Source organism: Blennius ocellaris, assembly GCF_963422515.1.
Source record: "Blennius ocellaris genome assembly, chromosome: 22".
In the NCBI taxonomy this organism is placed as follows: domain Eukaryota; kingdom Metazoa; phylum Chordata; class Actinopteri; order Blenniiformes; family Blenniidae; genus Blennius; species Blennius ocellaris.
In genome coordinates this window covers 232,441-250,141 of record NC_137671.1, presented here as the reverse complement: position 1 = coordinate 250,141, position 17,701 = coordinate 232,441, and the positions used below count along the sequence as shown (strand labels likewise).

At 52.1% G+C, this 17,701-nt stretch overlaps 1 protein-coding gene across 3 annotated transcripts; it reads left to right on the top strand.

Moving 5' to 3' along the window:
• Positions 1-6,480: 6,480 nt before the first annotated feature.
• msrb3 (methionine sulfoxide reductase B3) lies at positions 6,481-17,202 on the top strand. Of its 3 annotated transcripts, none has more exons than XM_080518278.1 (8): positions 6,481-6,605; positions 7,979-8,090; positions 14,348-14,456; positions 14,678-14,755; positions 14,950-14,978; positions 15,458-15,555; positions 16,141-16,383; positions 16,984-17,202. In XM_080518278.1, the coding sequence occupies exons 2-7, from the start codon at positions 7,991-7,993 to the stop codon at positions 16,363-16,365; spliced, it is 639 nt and encodes a 212-aa protein (XP_080374404.1). In that variant the 5' UTR covers positions 6,481-6,605; positions 7,979-7,990; the 3' UTR covers positions 16,366-16,383; positions 16,984-17,202. The 3 variants fall into 3 exon arrangements, with proteins under 3 accessions (XP_080374404.1, XP_080374405.1, XP_080374406.1); XM_080518279.1 differs by lacking the exon at positions 7,979-8,090 and adding an exon at positions 10,116-10,230 and having other exon boundaries at positions 6,482-6,605; XM_080518280.1 differs by lacking the exon at positions 6,481-6,605 and adding an exon at positions 10,116-10,230 and having other exon boundaries at positions 7,990-8,090.
• Positions 17,203-17,701: the final 499 nt, after the last annotated feature.

Below are 17,701 nucleotides of genomic sequence, written 5' to 3'. Positions count from 1 at the left end.
CTGTCTCTCTCTCTCTCGCTCTCTCTCTCTCTCTCTCTCTGTCTCTCTCTCTCTCTCTCTCTCTCTCTCTCTCTCTCTCTCGCTCTCTCTCTCTCTCTCGCCCAGCAGTGTTTCCAGTAAACCAGACAGTTTATTCCAGACGACCCGCCTGTGCCTTAGAGAGCTGTTCTGCATTCCAGGACAAGTTCTAGGAGAAGGTTCTGGTAGGAGAAGGTTCTGGAAGAGGCTGTGGTACCTCGGTAGGAGAAGGTTCTGGTAGGAGAAGGTTCTGGTAGGACAAGGTTCTGGTAGGACAAGGTTCTGGAAGGAGCCTGGTAGGAGAAGGTTCTGGAAGAGGGACTGAGGTCCAGTAGCTCTGCTGGATTCCTTCACATTTGGTCTTTTGTAGCAGTTTCCTTTGGTCTCCAACCAAAAGCTTCTATTTATTATTTTGAAAGAACCCAGGTCATGTTTCCTGTTTCGTCACTGCGTCCTGGCTGCTTTGGTCCTCAGGGTGTCAAACAGCTGCAGGTCTCTGGAGGACATGGGGGACGTGGGGGACACCTCCAGCTCATTTTCCCCTCTGGTGTATTTCATATAAACGCTGTACATTGATATAAGTGTAATATGTACCATTATATACAGCTTTATTTCCATTGCATTGTATGAATGGGGGGGGGGGGGGGGGGCAACATGACAGACATTCTGATGTAATGTGTCACTTGTACAAACTGCTCAAATTAAAGGTTTATTAGGAGTTTTTATCATCGCTTCTTGTGTTTCACTTCTACAGAGCAGCTGCTCAATCGTTCAAACTTCATTCAGGATCAATATTGACCATTGTTCACGTTTCTTTGAAGAAAGTGGAGCAAAATGGACTAAAATCACATTTTAACCTTGTGTGATAATCCTTTTAGAATAAATACTACAAACATCATGTCTCCATTGTTCACTTTCCTTCCACCCTTTTTTTACAAACCTTAGCCATTCAGTTTGTTCTAATCCCAAATCACCCAGAGTCCAGATCACCCCCTAACCCTAACCCATCTTCGAGGGATTCCCTGGAGAATATTAAACACAGTTCCTAGATATTTGAACTCCGGGACCAGAAGTATTAGTAACGGTTGTTTCAACAAAGGGGAGGCTGGAAACATGGAGTTTACTGCATGTAGACGCAAATATTAACCAGAATTGTAGTGACTTGCTTGGAGCATGTTTTCCTACATGTTATTCACACAGATCAAGTTGAGGAGCCAAAAACAACCTTCAGGAAAAGTCAAAAATCAAAGTAGAGATATTTTTATCAAAGATATATATCTTGTTTTTTTTTTTTACAAGCTTCGTCCATCCACGTGCCAGCGTGTGAGACTGCTTCCACTAAATGCATCGCGGGCGGTTTAATGAAGTGGTGAAAAGATGCTTCAGCACAGAATTGAGCTCATAAACACGTGCAGACTATATGAAATATTGGTCAGTATGGGATTGTACACAGGTAAAGTGCCACATGCCTGAAATTAATAAAACAGAGATTTTGTTCTGAAAATCTTGCGTTCTGATCAATAACTTGTCTGTATGTATCTTATACATATAATATTTTTAGCGGTCAATGCGGGGACTACTCTTTACAATGTCTATGGGAGCGGCCGACCGGGCCAAGATGGCGACGCCAAGGCTCGCCAGCGCCAATACGGAGTAGCGGTCAATGCGGGGACTACTCTTTATAATGTCTATGGGAGCGGCAAACCGGGCCAAGATGGCGACGCCAAGGCTCGCCAGCGCCAATAGGGAGTAGCGGTCAATGCGGGGACTACTCTTTATCAAGTCTGTGAGAGCGGCCGACCGGGCCAAGATGGCGACGCCAAGGCTCGCCAGCGCCATTAGGGAGTAGCGGTCAATGCGGTGACTACTCTTTATAATGTCTATGGGAGCGGCCGACCGGGCCAAGAAGGCGACGCTAAAGCTCGCCAGCGCCAATAGCGAGTAGCGGTCAATGCGGGGACTACTCTTTACAATGTCTATGGGAGCGGCCGACCGGGCCAAGAAGGCGACGCTAAAGCTCGCCAGCGCCAATAGCGAGTAGCGGTCAATGCGGGGACTACTCTTTACAATGTCTATGGGAGCGGCCGACCGGGCCTAGAAGGCGACGCTAAAGCTCGCCAGCGCCAATAGCGAGTAGCGGTCAATGCGGGGACTACTCTTTATAATGTCTATGGGAGCGGCCAACCGGGCCAAGATGGCGACGCCAAGGCTCGCCAGCGCCAATAGGGAGTAGCGGTCGATGCGGGGACTACTCTTTATAATGTCTGTGAGAGCGGCCGACCAGCCAAGATGGCGACGCCAAGGCTCGCCAGCGCCAATAGGGAGTAGCGGTCAATGCGGGGACTACTCTTTATAATGTCTATGGCAGCGGCCGACCGGGCCAAGATGGCGACGCCAAGGCTCGCCAGCGCCAATAGGGAGTAGCGGTCAATGCGCTGACTACTCTTTATAATGTCTATGGGAGCGGCCGACCGTGCCAAGAAGGCGACGCTAAAGCTCGCCAGTGCCAATAGCGAGTAGCGGTCAATGCGGGGACTACTCTTTACATGTCTATGGGAGCGGCCGACCGGGCCAAGAAGGCGACGCTAAAGCTCGCCAGCGCCAATAGCGAGTAGCGGTCAATGCGGGGACTACTCTTTATAATGTCTATGGGAGCGGCAAACCGGGCCAAGATGGCGACGCCAAGGCTCGCCAGCGCCAATAGGGAGTAGCGGTCAATGCGGGGACTACTCTTTATCAAGTCTGTGAGAGCGGCCGACCGGGCCAAGATGGCGACGCCAAGGCTCGCCAGCGCCAATAGCGAGTAGCGGTCAATGCGGGGACTACTCTTTACAATGTCTATGGGAGCGGCCGACCGGGCCTAGAAGGCGACGCTAAAGCTCGCCAGCGCCAATAGCGAGTAGCGGTCAATGCGGGGACTACTCTTTATAATGTCTATGGGAGCGGCCAACCGGGCCAAGATGGCGACGCCAAGGCTCGCCAGCGCCAATAGGGAGTAGCGGTCGATGCGGGGACTACTCTTTATAATGTCTGTGAGAGCGGCCGACCGGGCCAAGATGGCGACGCCAAGGCTCGCCAGCGCCAATAGGGAGTAGCGGTCGATGCGGGGACTACTCTTTATAATGTCTATGGGAGCGGCCGACCGTGCCAAGAAGGCGACGCTAAAGCTCGCCAGTGCCAATAGCGAGTAGCGGTCAATGCGGGGACTACTCTTTACATGTCTATGGGAGCGGCCGACCGGGCCAAGAAGGCGACGCTAAAGCTCGCCAGCGCCAATAGCGAGTAGCGGTCAATGCGGGGACTACTCTTTATAATGTCTATGGGAGCGGCCGACCGGGCCAAGATGGCGACGCCAAGGCTCGCCAGCGCCAATAGGGAGTAGCGGTCGATGCGGGGACTACTCTTTATAATGTCTGTGAGAGCGGCCGACCGGGCCAAGATGGCGACGCCAAGGCTCGCCAGCGCCAATAGGGAGTAGCGGTCGATGCGGGGACTACTCTTTATAATGTCTGTGAGAGCGGCCGACCGGGCCAAGATGGCGACGCCAAGGCTCGCCAGCGCCAATAGGGAGTAGCGGTCAATGCGGGGACTACTCTTTATAATGTCTGTGAGAGCGGCCGACCGGGCCAAGATGGCGACGCCAAGGCTCGCCAGCGCCAATAGGGAGTAGCGGTCAATGCGGGGACTACTCTTTATAATGTCTATGGCAGCGGCCGACCGGGCCAAGATGGCGACGCCAAGGCTCGCCAGCGCCAATAGGGAGTAGCGGTCAATGCGGGGACTACTCTTTATAATGTCTATGGCAGCGGCCGACCGGGCCAAGATGGCGACGCCAAGGCTCGCCAGCGCCAATAGGGAGTAGCGGTCAATGCGCTGACTACTCTTTATAATGTCTGTGAGAGCGGCCGACCGGGCCAAGATGGCGACGCCAAGGCTCGCCAGCGCCAATAGGGAGTAGCGGTCGATGCGGGGACTACTCTTTATAATGTCTGTGAGAGCGGCCGACCGGGCCAAGATGGCGACGCCAAGGCTCGCCAGCGCCAATAGGGAGTAGCGGTCGATGCGGGGACTACTCTTTATAATGTCTGTGAGAGCGGCCGACCGGGCCAAGATGGCGACGCCAAGGCTCGCCAGCGCCAATAGGGAGTAGCGGTCGATGCGGGGACTACTCTTTATAATGTCTATGGGAGCGGCCGACCGTGCCAAGAAGGCGACGCTAAAGCTCGCCAGTGCCAATAGCGAGTAGCGGTCAATGCGGGGACTACTCTTTACATGTCTATGGGAGCGGCCGACCGGGCCAAGAAGGCGACGCTAAAGCTCGCCAGCGCCAATAGCGAGTAGCGGTCAATGCGGGGACTACTCTTTATAATGTCTATGGGAGCGGCCGACCGGGCCAAGATGGCGACGCCAAGGCTCGCCAGCGCCAATATGGAGTAGCGGTCGATGCGGGGACTACTCTTTATAATGTCTGTGAGAGCGGCCGACCGGGCCAAGATGGCGACGCCAAGGCTCGCCAGCGCCAATAGGGAGTAGCGGTCGATGCGGGGACTACTCTTTATAATGTCTGTGAGAGCGGCCGACCGGGCCAAGATGGCGACGCCAAGGCTCGCCAGCGCCAATAGGGAGTAGCGGTCAATGCGGGGACTACTCTTTATAATGTCTGTGAGAGCGGCCGACCGGGCCAAGATGGCGACGCCAAGGCTCGCCAGCGCCAATAGGGAGTAGCGGTCAATGCGGGGACTACTCTTTATAATGTCTATGGCAGCGGCCGACCGGGCCAAGATGGCGACGCCAAGGCTCGCCAGCGCCAATAGGGAGTAGCGGTCAATGCGCTGACTACTCTTTATAATGTCTATGGGAGCGGCCGACCGGGCCAAGAAGGCGACGCTAAAGCTCGCCAGTGCCAATAGCGAGTGGCGGTCAATGCGGGGACTACTCTTTATAATGTCTATGGCAGCGGCCGACCGGGCCAAGATGGCGACGCCAAGGCTCGCCAGCGCCAATAGGGAGTAGCGGTCAATGCGCTGACTACTCTTTATAATGTCTATGGGAGCGGCCGACCGGGCCAAGAAGGCGACGCTAAAGCTCGCCAGTGCCAATAGCGAGTGGCGGTCAATGCGGGGACTACTCTTTACATGTCTATGGGAGCGGCCGACCGGGCCAAGAAGGCGACGCTAAAGCTCGCCAGCGCCAATAGCGAGTAGCGGTCAATGCGGGGACTACTCTTTATAATGTGTATGGGAGCGGCCGACCGGGCCAAGATGGCGACGCCAAGGCTCGCCAGCGCCAATAGGGAGTAGCGGTCGATGCGGGGACTACTCTTTATAATGTCTGTGAGAGCGGCCGACCGGGCCAAGATGGCGACGCCAAGGCTCGCCAGCGCCAATAGGGAGTAGCGGTCAATGCGGGGACTACTCTTTATAATGTCTATGGCAGCGGCCGACCGGGCCAAGATGGCGACGCCAAGGCTCGCCAGCGCCAATAGGGAGTAGCGGTCAATGCGCTGACTACTCTTTATAATGTCTATGGGAGCGGCCGACCGGGCCAAGAAGGCGACGCTAAAGCTCGCCAGTGCCAATAGCGAGTGGCGGTCAATGCGGGGACTACTCTTTACATGTCTATGGGAGCGGCCGACCGGGCCAAGAAGGCGACGCTAAAGCTCGCCAGCGCCAATAGCGAGTAGCGGTCAATGCGGGGACTACTCTTTATAATGTGTATGGGAGCGGCCGACCGGGCCAAGATGGCGACGCCAAGGCTCGCCAGCGCCAATAGGGAGTAGCGGTCGATGCGGGGACTACTCTTTATAATGTCTGTGAGAGCGGCCGACCGGGCCAAGATGGCGACGCCAAGGCTCGCCAGCGCCAATAGGGAGTAGCGGTCGATGCGGGGACTACTCTTTATAATGTCTGTGAGAGCGGCCGACCGGGCCAAGATGGCGACGCCAAGGCTCGCCAGCGCCAATAGGGAGTAGCGGTCGATGCGGGGACTACTCTTTATAATGTCTGTGAGAGCGGCCGACCGGGCCAAGATGGCGACGCCAAGGCTCGCCAGCGCCAATAGGGAGTAGCGGTCAATGCGGGGACTACTCTTTATTATGTCCGACAATTCAAACGTTCCTGATCATGGATCTAACCCGAACCTTCCAGAGTTGAGGAACAATGTATAGGAAAGGAGATAGGAGGGAGTATTAGGACGCACACACAGAATCTGTTATTCAATGTAAAAACTCCTAAATGACTCGCTTATGTAGTTTAACTTCGGTTCAGGGACATTTTGTTTCCATACAGCGGGATTATTATTGGTTTGGTCTCTTCAGGACACGCTGAGTGGTCCGAGCCATAATAGGAGACTCTCTCTCTCTCTCTCTCTCTCTCTCACACCAACACACACACACACACACACACACACACACACACACACACACACACACACACACACACACACACACACACACACACACACACACACACACACACACACACACACACACACACACACACACACACACACACAGCCTGTTTCGGGACCGCGCGCTTCGCCGCCGTTCCTCCGGTTGATCGTCGGTCGGTGGATCATCTTGTCCTCCGGTGAGTCTCGTGACTTTATAAAGAAATAATAATGTGTTCATCGTGTTGTTTACGAGCTGCTGCTAGCTGCTAGCTGTTAGCTGTTAGCCACCGACACGACGTGAAGTCTGAAAAGTTCACTGACTTCCGCTTTGACGGAAACTTCAAGGTTTCCGTGTCGGAATTTATTAGTTTGATCATAAAGAGCTAAAGTACTGCGGAATACTGGGGGCAAGTCCGGGGTCCTGGGGAACCATCCTTATGGAGCGACTCACTGAACAGAGTCGGTTCTTTCAGCAGAACGGCTCCTTATGGAGCGACTCACTGAACAGAGTCGGTTCTTTCAGCAGAACGGCTCCTTATGGAGCGACTCACTGAACAGAGTCGGTTCTTCAGCAGAACGGCTCCTTATGGAGCGACTCACTGAACAGAGTCGGTTCTTTCAGCAGAACGGCTCCTTATGGAGCGACTCACTGAACAGAGTCGGTTCTTTCAGCAGAACGGCTCCTTCTGGAGCGACTCACTGAACAGAGTCGGTTCTTTTAGCAGAACGGCTCCTTATGGAGCGACTCACTGAACAGAGTCGTTTCTTTTAGCAGAACGGCTCCTTCTGGAGCGACTCACTGAACAGAGTCGGTTCTTTCAGCAGAACGGCTCCTTATGGAGCGACTCACTGAACAGAGTCGGTTCTTTCACGTCTTCACCTGGTTTTCCTTCCTGCAAACTCCATACATGTAGTTCTGATCCTGACTCATGGAGTATTTTGATGTTCATAGAGGAATAAACAATAATAGAATGTTCTGAATTGTGATCTATGGTGAAAGTCTATTTCTAGCTGGTCTATTGTTTTAACCAGAACTACGTCAGGCAGCTCTGGTTCTCAGCTCTTTGAACTCCACTAACGAGTGACGGAGTCGGAGGGTGGAGAGGAAGCAGCAGGTCGGGTGGAGATGCTGGGTGGAAACAAGCTCACAGTCCAGAGCTGGACTCTGGTTATTCCATATTATACCTGGAGACAGGTACCACAGTGTTGTGATCACTTTGATCTCAGCGTTATCACCACTGTAGGAGGAGTCAGCTCCTCATTACATGGTTGAGATTAAAGTCCAGCAGGTGGCGCAACCTGCAGGCCCAGGTCCAGGTCCAGGTCCAGGTCCAGGTCCAGGTCCAGGGCCAGGTCCAGGGCCAGGTCCAGGGCCAGGTCCAGGGCCCCTCATGGAAACTTGACTGAAACAGAAACAAGAAAAGTTTTTGTGTAAAAGTGTGAAGATTGTGACGTTTTCATCTCGTGTTTCTTTGATCTGGCTGAAAGGGTTGAAAGTGCTTCCTGGTTCGGGCTCCACAGGACCAGGTGGAGCTTCAGGTTCCACAATAACGTGTTCTTCTGTGTTCAGTGCAGCTCTGTCATGCTAGGAGGCGTCAGACTGGGCCTGGTGGTCCTCCAGGTGTCCTTGGGGTCCTTGAGCCGCTCAGGGCCTCGGCCTCTCCTGGGTGCTGCTCTCATAGGTACTCTATTCTCATAGGTACTCAGTTCTCATAGGTACTCTATTCTCATAGGTACTCTCTCCTCATAGGTACTCTGCTCTCATAGGTACTCTATTATCATAGGTACTCAGTTCTCATAGGTACTCTATTCTCATAGGTACTCAGTTCTCATAGGTACTCTATTCTCATAGGTACTCTATCCTCATAGGTACTCTATTCTCATAGGTACTCAGTTCTCATAGGTACTCTATTCTCATAGGTACTCTCTCCTCATAGGTACTCTGCTCTCATACTCTGTTCTCATAGGTACTCGGTTCTCATAGGTACTCTGCTCTCATAGGTACTCTCTCCTCATAGGTACTCTGCTCTCATACTCTGTTCTCATAGGTACTCGGTTCTCATAGGTACTCTGCTCTCATACTCTATTCTCATAGGTACTCTGTTCTCATAGGTACTCTTTCCTCTTAGGTACTCTGTTCTCATAGGTACTCTGTTCTCATAGGTACTCTGCTCTCATACTCTGTTGTCATAGGCACTCTGTTCTCATAGGTACTCTTTCCTCTTAGGTACTCTGTTCTCATAGGTACTCTGTCCTCATAGGTACTCTGTTCTCATAGGTACTCTGTTCTCATAGGTACTCTGCTCTCATACTCTGTTCTCATAGGTACTCTGTTCTCATAGGTACTCTTTCCTCTTAGGTACTCTGTCCTCATAGGTACTTGGTTCTCATAGGTACTCTGTTCTCATAGGTACTCTGTCCTCATAGGTACTCTCTCCTCATAGGTACTCTGTCCTCATACGTACTCTGCTCTCATACTCTGTTCTCATAGGTACTCTGTCCTCATAGGTACTCTCTCCTCATAGGTACTCTGCTCTCATATGTACTCTGCTCTCATATGTACTCTGCTCTCATACTCGGTTCTCATAGGTACTCTGTTCTCAGAGGTACTTAGGTACTTATTTCTGCTTAGTTTATCTTGACATATTTTACTGGGAGTTTAATGACTTTATTTCTTGTCATACATTAAATTCGCTGAGTCAGCTGTATGTAACTCATACTGCAGTTAAAGCCACAGTCTATCTTCAAATATAACAGAGGAGACGTCCGCCATGTTGTCTTCCTGTCAGGAGACACTTGCAGGTCACATGACCTGAAGTCTTCTGAAATGAACCGTCAGATAAAATGAGTCCATGTTGTTGTTTGGTGCAATTTAGTAAAACGACTCTGTGTTTGAGCCGCTGACAGACGCCGGCGTTCCAGTTTGTAGAAAGGACACCGTCTTGTTGGACACATAGAGCTGGACTGAGCAGACGGACGTGTCCTTCAACAGACGCCTCACTGGACGGTCAGGCAGGATCTGCTGTTGTTGTTGTTGTCTTGTTGGTCCAGAGGAGACGTTCCTGGTGGCCAGTGAAGGCCAGTGTTCTACATGCTCTAGCTCTATCCCAGCTCTAGCTCTCTCAAGCTCTAGCTCTATCAAGCTCTAGCTCTATCAAGCTCTAGCTCCATCCCAGCTCCAGCTCTATCCCAGCTCTAGCTCTATCAAGCTCTAGCTCTATCAAGCTCTAGCTCCATCCCAGCTCCAGCTCTATCCCAGCTCTAGCTCTATCAAGCTCTAGCTCCATCCCAGCTCTAGCTCCATCCCAGCTCTAGCTCTATCAAGCTCTAGCTCTATCAAGCTCTAGCTCTATCCCAGCTCTAGCTCTATCAAGCTCTAGCTCTATCCCAGCTCTAGCTCTATCAAGCTCTAGCTCTATCAAGCTCTAGCTCTATCCCAGCTCTAGCTCTATCAAGCTCTAGCTCTATCCCAGCTCTAGCTCTATCAAGCTCTAGCTCTATCCCAGCTCTAGCTCTATCAAGCTCTAGCTCTATCAAGCGGGATTGACGCCTCCTGCTCTTTAGAGCCGTTAAAGAACAATTTAAAGGGGCAGTACCTTCCTCCTCTGGAACCTTCTGACCAAGAACCTGAACCCGAGTCCTGCTTTCGTCCCCCATGGGGTCTAGGACCATGTTGACCTGCTCTGTCTGTCTGTCCCCCTCTCCAGCGCCGTCCTCGCTGGACGGCTGTCTGAGGACCAGCAGTGATGTCAGGCTTCAACCTGCTGCACCTCATCACTAAGAGTCAGCCTGTGGCTCTGAGGCCCTGCAGTCTTCCTTCAGGTCCTCCGACTGGCTGCTGTGTGCTGTGCTGCTGTGTGACGCCTTAACCTGCTGGTGTGTCTGCATGTCCTCACTTCCTGTGTGGAGCCGCCTTGGTCTTCACTTCCTGTGTGGAGCCGCCTTGGTCTTCACTTCCTGTGTAGAGCCGCCTTGGTCTTCACTTCCTGTGTAGAGCCGCCTTGGTCTTCACTTCCTGTGTGGAGCCACCTTGGTCTTCACTTCCTGTGTGGAGCCGCCTTGGTCTTCACTTCCTGTGTAGAGCCGTCTTGGTCTTCACTTCCTGTGTAGAGCCGCCTTGGTCTTCACTTCCTGTGTGGAGCCGTCTTGGTCTTCAGCTGCACTGCAGGCTGGTTTTCAATGACTGCACAGTTCTAGTTCTGCTGGACTGGTTCTAGTTCTGCTGGACTGGTTCTTGTTCTGCTGGACTGGTTCTAGTTCTGCTGGACTGGTTCTAGTTCTGCTGGACATGAGTGGTGCAGTGGACCCAGTGGACGTGGACGGCAGACGGGACCATAAGTGTGTCTCAGTGTCCCCCTAGAGGCCATTCCAGTCACTTTCAGCCTGGTTCTTGTCTCTTCAGGTCTGCTCGGTCCACCTGCCCTCCTCTGGCGGTTCTGTGGTTCTGGACTCTGGAAGTCCTTGTGTTACAAACATGGAGGAAGTTTAGTGTTTGACTGGAACTGGATCCAAACTGTTGACAGTTAAACAAACGTTCCTCAAGGACCTGGTGGTCCCTGGTCCAGGTCCAGGTCCAGGTCATTTCTCAGTTCTGCTGACGTGGCAAAATGTCTTCCATGTCCTCCTCACGTCCTCCTCACGTCCTCCTCACTTCCTCCTCACTTCCTCCTCACGTCCTCCTCACGTCCTCCTCACGTCCTCCTCACTTCCTCCTCACGTCCTCCTCACGTCCTCCTCACTTCCTCCTCACGTCCTCCTCACGTCCTCCTCACTTCCTCCTCACGTCCTCCTCACGTCCTCCTCACTTCCTCCTCACGTCCTCCTCACGTCCTCCTCACGTCCTCCTCACTTCCTCCTCACGTCCTCCTCACGTCCTCCTCACTTCCTCCTCACGTCCTCCTCACTTCCTCCTCACGTCCTCCTCACTTCCTCCTCACGTCCTCCTCACGTCCTCCTCACTTCCTCCTCACGTCCTCCTCACGTCCTCCTCACTTCCTCCTCACGTCCTCCTCACGTCCTCCTCACGTCCTCCTCACTTCCTCCTCACTTCCTCCTCACGTCCTCCTCACTTCCTCCTCACGTCCTCCTCACGTCCTCCTCACGTCCTCCTCACTTCCTCCTCACTTCCTCCTCACGTCCTCCTCACGTCCTCCTCACGTCCTCCTCACGTCCTCCTCACGTCCTCCTCACGTCCTCCTCATGTCCCCCTCACGTCCTCCTCACGTCCTCCTCACGTCCTCCTCACGTCCTCCTCACTTCCTCCTCACGTCCTCCTCACTTCCTCCTCACGTCCTCCTCACGTCCTCCTCACGTCCTCCTCACTTCCTCCTCACGTCCTCCTCACTTCCTCCTCACTTCCTCCTCACGTCCTCCTCACGTCCTCCTCATGTCCTCCTCATGTCCTCCTCACGTCCTCCTCACTTCCTCCTCATGTCCTCCTCACGTCCTCCTCATGTCCTCCTCATGTTTCTCCTCATGTCCTCCTCATGTGGTCTGGAAACAATAGACTCACTGGCTTTATTACAAGTTCAAGTTCCAAACTGAAATCAAGCATGGAGAACCTGAGTTTGGATGAAATGTCACAAAAGAGTTTACACCTATTTACCAGCGCAATGCTAACATGTAGCGCAATGCTAGCATGTAGCGCAATGCTAACCAGCAGCTAACGTCACACACTGTCGACATTAGAAGTCAGAAAAGTAAATAAATATGGTTGTGTTGCGTCAAAACATCTAAATGTGGTTATTGATTCATTCACAATAGTTTAATACACAAAAACATCATATCACATACTAAGACGTGAATAAAGTGTTATTTATTTTAATCATGTAAAAACAAACAACTCATTAATTGGATTATACTTTAATCTGAGAACTAATTTCCTGGTATTTGTGCTTTTTCTTATGTTAACGCTGTTAGAAACCCTCACTGTTCACCCTGACTGTTCACCTGACCAGCTCTTCCTCACTCACTGTTCACCTGACTGTTCACCTGACCAGCTCTTCCTCACTGTTCACCTGACCAGCTCTTCCTCACTCACTGTTCACCTGACCAGCTCTTCCTCACTGTTCACCTGACCAGCTCTTCCTCACTCACTGTTCACCTGACCAGCTCTTCCTCACTGTTCACCTGACCAGCTCTTCCTCACTCACTGTTCACCTGACCAGCTCTTCCTCACTGTTCACCTGACCAGCTCTTCCTCACTCACTGTTCACCTGACGAGCTCTTCCTCACTGTTCACCTGACCAGCTCTTCCTCACTCACTGTTCACCTGACCAGCTCTTCCTCACTCACTGTTCACCTGACCAGCTCTTCCTCACTCACTGTTCACCTGACCAGCTCTTCCTCACTCACTGTTCACCTGACCAGCTCTTCCTCACTCACTGTTCACCTGACCAGCTCTTCCTCACTGTTCACCTGACCAGCTCTTCCTCACTCACTGTTCACCTGACCAGCTCTTCCTCACTGTTCACCTGACCAGCTCTTCCTCACTCACTGTTCACCTGACCAGCTCTTCCTCACTGTTCACCTGACCAGCTCTTCCTCACTCACTGTTCACCTGACCAGCCCTTCCTCACTGTTCACCTGACCAGCTCTTCCTCACTCACTGTTCACCTGACCAGCTCTTCCTCATTGTTCACCTGACCAGCTCTTCCTCACTCACTGTTCACCTGACGAGCTCTTCCTCACTGTTCACCTGACCAGCTCTTCCTCACTCACTGTTCACCTGACCAGCTCTTCCTCACTCACTGTTCACCTGACCAGCTCTTCCTCACTCACTGTTCACCTGACCAGCTCTTCCTCACTCACTGTTCACCTGACCAGCTCTTCCTCACTGTTCACCTGACCAGCTCTTCCTCACTCACTGTTCACCTGACCAGCTCTTCCTCACTGTTCACCTGACCAGCTCTTCCTCACTCACTGTTCACCTGACCAGCTCTTCCTCATTGTTCACCTGACCAGCTCTTCCTCACTCACTGTTCACCTGACCAGCTCTTCCTCACTGTTCACCTGACCAGCACTTCCTCACTGTTCACCTGACCAGCTCTTCCTCACTCACTGTTCACCTGACCAGCTCTTCCTGACTGTTCACCTGACCAGCTCTTCCTCACTGTTCACCTGACCAGCTCTTCCTCACTCACTGTTCACCTGACCAGCTCTTCCTCACTGTTCACCTGACCAGCTCTTCCTCACTCACTGTTCACCTGACCAGCTCTTCCTCACTGTTCACCTGACCAGCTCTTCCTCACTCACTGTTCACCTGACCAGCTCTTCCTCACTGTTCACCTGACCAGCTCTTCCTCACTGTTCACCTGACCAGCTCTTCCTCACTGTTCACCTGACCAGCTCTTCCTCACTCACTGTTCACCTGACGAGCTCTTCCTCACTCACTGTTCACCTGACCAGCACTTCCTCACTGTTCACCTGACGAGCTCTTCCTCACTGTTCACCTGACCAGCTCTTCCTCACTCACTGTTCACCTGACCTGCTCTTCCTCACTGTTCACCTGACCAGCTCTTCCTCACTCACTGTTCACCTGACCAGCTCTTCCTCACTCACTGTTCACCTGACCAGCTCTTCCTCACTCACTGTTCACCTGACCAGCTCTTCCTCACTCACTGTTCACCTGACCTGCTCTTCCTCACTGTTCACCTGACCAGCTCTTCCTCACTCACTGTTCACCTGACCAGCTCTTCCTCACTGTTCACCTGACCAGCTCTTCCTCACTCACTGTTCACCTGACCAGCTCTTCCTCACTCACTGTTCACCTGACCAGCTCTTCCTCACTCACTGTTCACCTGACCAGCTCTTCCTCACACTGACTGATGGTTTGTCACATTTCTTGTACTTCAGTCACTCTGATGATGTTTGATTTGCCCTTTGAACCTTGTTGGTCTGGATTGTTGGACTTTAATGACGGACGTCTGTCTCCACCCAGGACTCTGCAGGACAAAGAAAACATGGCCGCTGACTTTTCCTCCAGAGGAGCTGAGGAAGCGTCTCACCCCCATGCAGTTCCACGTTACGCAGGAGAAAGGGACCGAGAGGTGAGCCGGGTGCTGAGCCTCAGAGTGCAACTTAACTCTTCCTCTTCCTCTTTCTTTTCCTCCATCAGAAGAGGAAGAGGAAGAGGAAGAGACAGTTTGGAACCAGCAACACAATTCCTGACTCTTCATGTGTTCATCATACTGTCTGCACCCATCTCTCCACCTCTCCATCTCTCCATCTCTTCACCTCTTCATTTCTTCATCTCTCCATCTCTCCACAGTGCCTTCACTGGACACTTCTCCCGCCATAAGGATGACGGCATGTACACCTGTGTGGTCTGTGGAACCCAGCTCTTCAAGTGAGTGTGTGTGTGTGTGTGTGTGTGTGTGTGTGTGTGTGTGTGTGTGTGTGTGTGTGTGTGTGTGTGTGTGTGTGTGTGTGTGTGTGTGTGTGTGTGTGTGTGTGTGTGTGTGTGTGTGTGTGTGTGTGTGTGTGTGTGTGTGTGTGTGTGTTCTATCTATATCTAATGGACATGTTTGTTTTCTCTCGTAGCTCCAACACAAAATTTAACTCTGGATCAGGTGAGTTTCTTCCTTCTATGTTGAATGTTTGTGTTCAGGAGGAATAACGTCTTTGATGTTTGTGTTCAGGAGGAATAACGTCTTTGATGTTTGTGTTCAGGAGGAATAACGTCTTTGATGTTTGTGTTCAGGAGGAATAACGTCTTTGATGTTTGTGTTCAGGAGGAATAACGTCTTTCTTTTCCCTGTTTATCAGAAAAGTTTCCATTTTCATCATGTAAAGATGTTTTTACCATTTTACACCAAATCAAATTAATCTATAGCCACAAAACATCTTGATGCTTTAAGCTGACATAAAGTTTACATTCCAAATGTACTAAAGTTTAGTTCAGCTTGAATTGATTCCATCTAAGAACTAGAACTGCAAACGAGTGTGAAGGTTTGAGTGTTTGTTGACATTGTTCAGGTTTCCTCTGGAAACATTGGGATTTCACGAGTGACCTGGTGTTTCTGGGCTCAATGACCACGTCTGTTTCCAGGCTGGCCGTCTTTCTCCGACCTTGTCCAGGAGGACTCCGTCACCCTGGCTGATGACTTCTCTCATGGCATGCACCGGGTGGAGGCCTCCTGCAGCCAGGTACACCACCACGTCCGTCCTGTGCATGTGCTGGGCCTGCAGGTTTGAGCTCTGGCCTCAGAGACGAGTATCGCCGTCTCCAGGAACCCTGAGTGTTTCTCCGGGAGGAATGGGAGCAGGAGTCCTCGTCTGCTGCAGTGGAACTCTGTGGAACCCTTCCAGTCAGTCCCGCTGAAACCACCAAACGGTTCCAGTTTGGATTAAAGCCGTGTTAATAATACCGTCGTGAATGCTAGTTGTAATCTCATTCGTGAATTCAACATGCGTTTCTATGCCTGCCTCATGCAGCAGGAAGTCATTTCACACTGGCTCTACAGAGAAATCCTCACTTCTCGAGGAACACTTGATGATCATGAGGACAAACTGCCTCCATTTCCACTTCGCTTCCCTTTTTCCTTGTTTCTGCTCAGTTCAGTCCAGTTCTGGATCCGTGGTTCTCAGCTGGTCACAAGCCACCGTCAGCCCTTCATGACCAGCTGCAACTCACATCTAGGGAAAAGTTCAACTTCTGAAGGCAGTGCAGTTTCAAGCTAACCTGCTAACCCTAGCCTGCTAACCTTAACCCTAACCGTCCTGACTGTTTAGTGTGGAGCTCATCTGGGACATCTGTTTGACGACGGCCCAAAACCCACTGGAAAACGTTACTGCATCAACTCGGCCTCGCTGGACTTCCAGCCTGCAGGCGCTGCCTCGTCCTCCAGCTCCGCGCCGTCCTCCAGCTCCGCGCCGTCCTCCAGCTCCGCGCCGTCCTCCAGCTCTGCTGCTGAACCTGGAGAAGCTTCCAGAGGCGACGGCAGGACGGAGCTGTGAGAGGAAGCCACTCGAGAGGTAACTTCTCACTCCCAGCTCCGCAAACTGCATCAAGACACGTGGCTTGTTTCCCACATTGAGGACGATTCGTCCTCCACAAGAACACCACCAACGTTCAGCAGAGCTGCAGAACAAAACCACGTCATTTCCTCCTCCAGCTCTTCTGGAACAACTCATTAGTTTGGGCACTTCCAACTAGCTGCTCTGCTGAGCCCTGTAGGAGCTGCTCTGCTGAACCTTCAGCTCTGCCGGGTGCTGCTCATGGTTCCAGCTCTCATCACCATCAGTCATAAAGCACATAAAGCACACAAAGCACACAAAGCACACAAAGCACACAAAGCACAGTCCCTGCCAGAGTCCGTCTCAGCAGCTGGAAGCACAGCTCTGCCCTCTAGTGGCCAGTCATGAGAGGAAATGATGAACTGATCAGTACGAAAGACGACTGTGAGGTTTTCAGTGTTTATCTACATGTACAGAGCTAAAGTATGTAGAACTTTGGCTGGACTTAATTCTCCACTTGTTTTGCACCACTGAAGAAGAATGTGATTAATGTCAATATGGTTGTTTATTGATGTCCTCTCCACCTGTCGATTCTGAAATCTTCCCTTTGTTCCTCAGGGTCGTCTGGGCGCTCACTGGACATCACGAGGCCTTCACTGCACTCACACACACACACACACACACACGCACACGCACACACACACACAGCAGTCACATATTTATGGAGAATATTTATGTTTGCAGTGAGTTTTCATATTGACAATTGATTTATTTGAAAAGTGCAAATAGTCAACGATGTGATGTGAAAATCACGTATAAATAAAATTCTTCACACAAGTGTTTTTGTACGATTTGTGTCACACATCATACTTCATATAGAACCTATGAGAACCCATGACAGCTGATCACATGACCAACTAGAATAGAGGCCAATAGAGGGCGCCTGGACCTCCAGACTGCCCCGGAGGACCTCCAGACTGCCCCGGGGGCTCCAGGCTGCCCCGGAGGATCTCCAGGCTGCCCCGGGGGCTCCAGACTGCCCCGGGGGCTCCAGGCTGCCCCGGAGGACCTCCAGACTGCCCCGGAGGATCTCCAGACTGCCCCGGGGGCTCCAGGCTGCCCCGGAGGACCTCCAGACTGCCCCGGGGGCTCCAGGCTGCCCCGGAGGATCTCCAGGCTGCCCCGGAGGACCTCCAGACTGCCCCGGAGGACCTCCAGACTGCCCCGGGGGCTCCAGGCTGCCCCGGAGGACCTCCAGACTGCCCCGGGAGTCTCCCAGGTCCCCAGCCTCGGAAACAGAAGTGCATGCTGGGATATGGTTTGGAAGTGAAATCAG

What these genes read in the sequence shown, in the direction of transcription:
- msrb3 (XM_080518278.1), top strand. Translation starts at nt 7,991, where the DNA reads ATGCTAGGAGGCGTCAGACTGGGCCTGGTGGTCCTCCAGGTGTCCTTG. An exon ending in TGTGGAACCCAGCTCTTCAA is followed by an intron (nt 14,756 to 14,949) that starts GTGAGTGTGTGT and finishes TTTCTCTCGTAG; the next exon opens with CTCCAACACAAAATTTAACT. An exon ending in TGGAGGCCTCCTGCAGCCAG is followed by an intron (nt 15,556 to 16,140) that starts GTACACCACCAC and finishes CTGACTGTTTAG; the next exon opens with TGTGGAGCTCATCTGGGACA.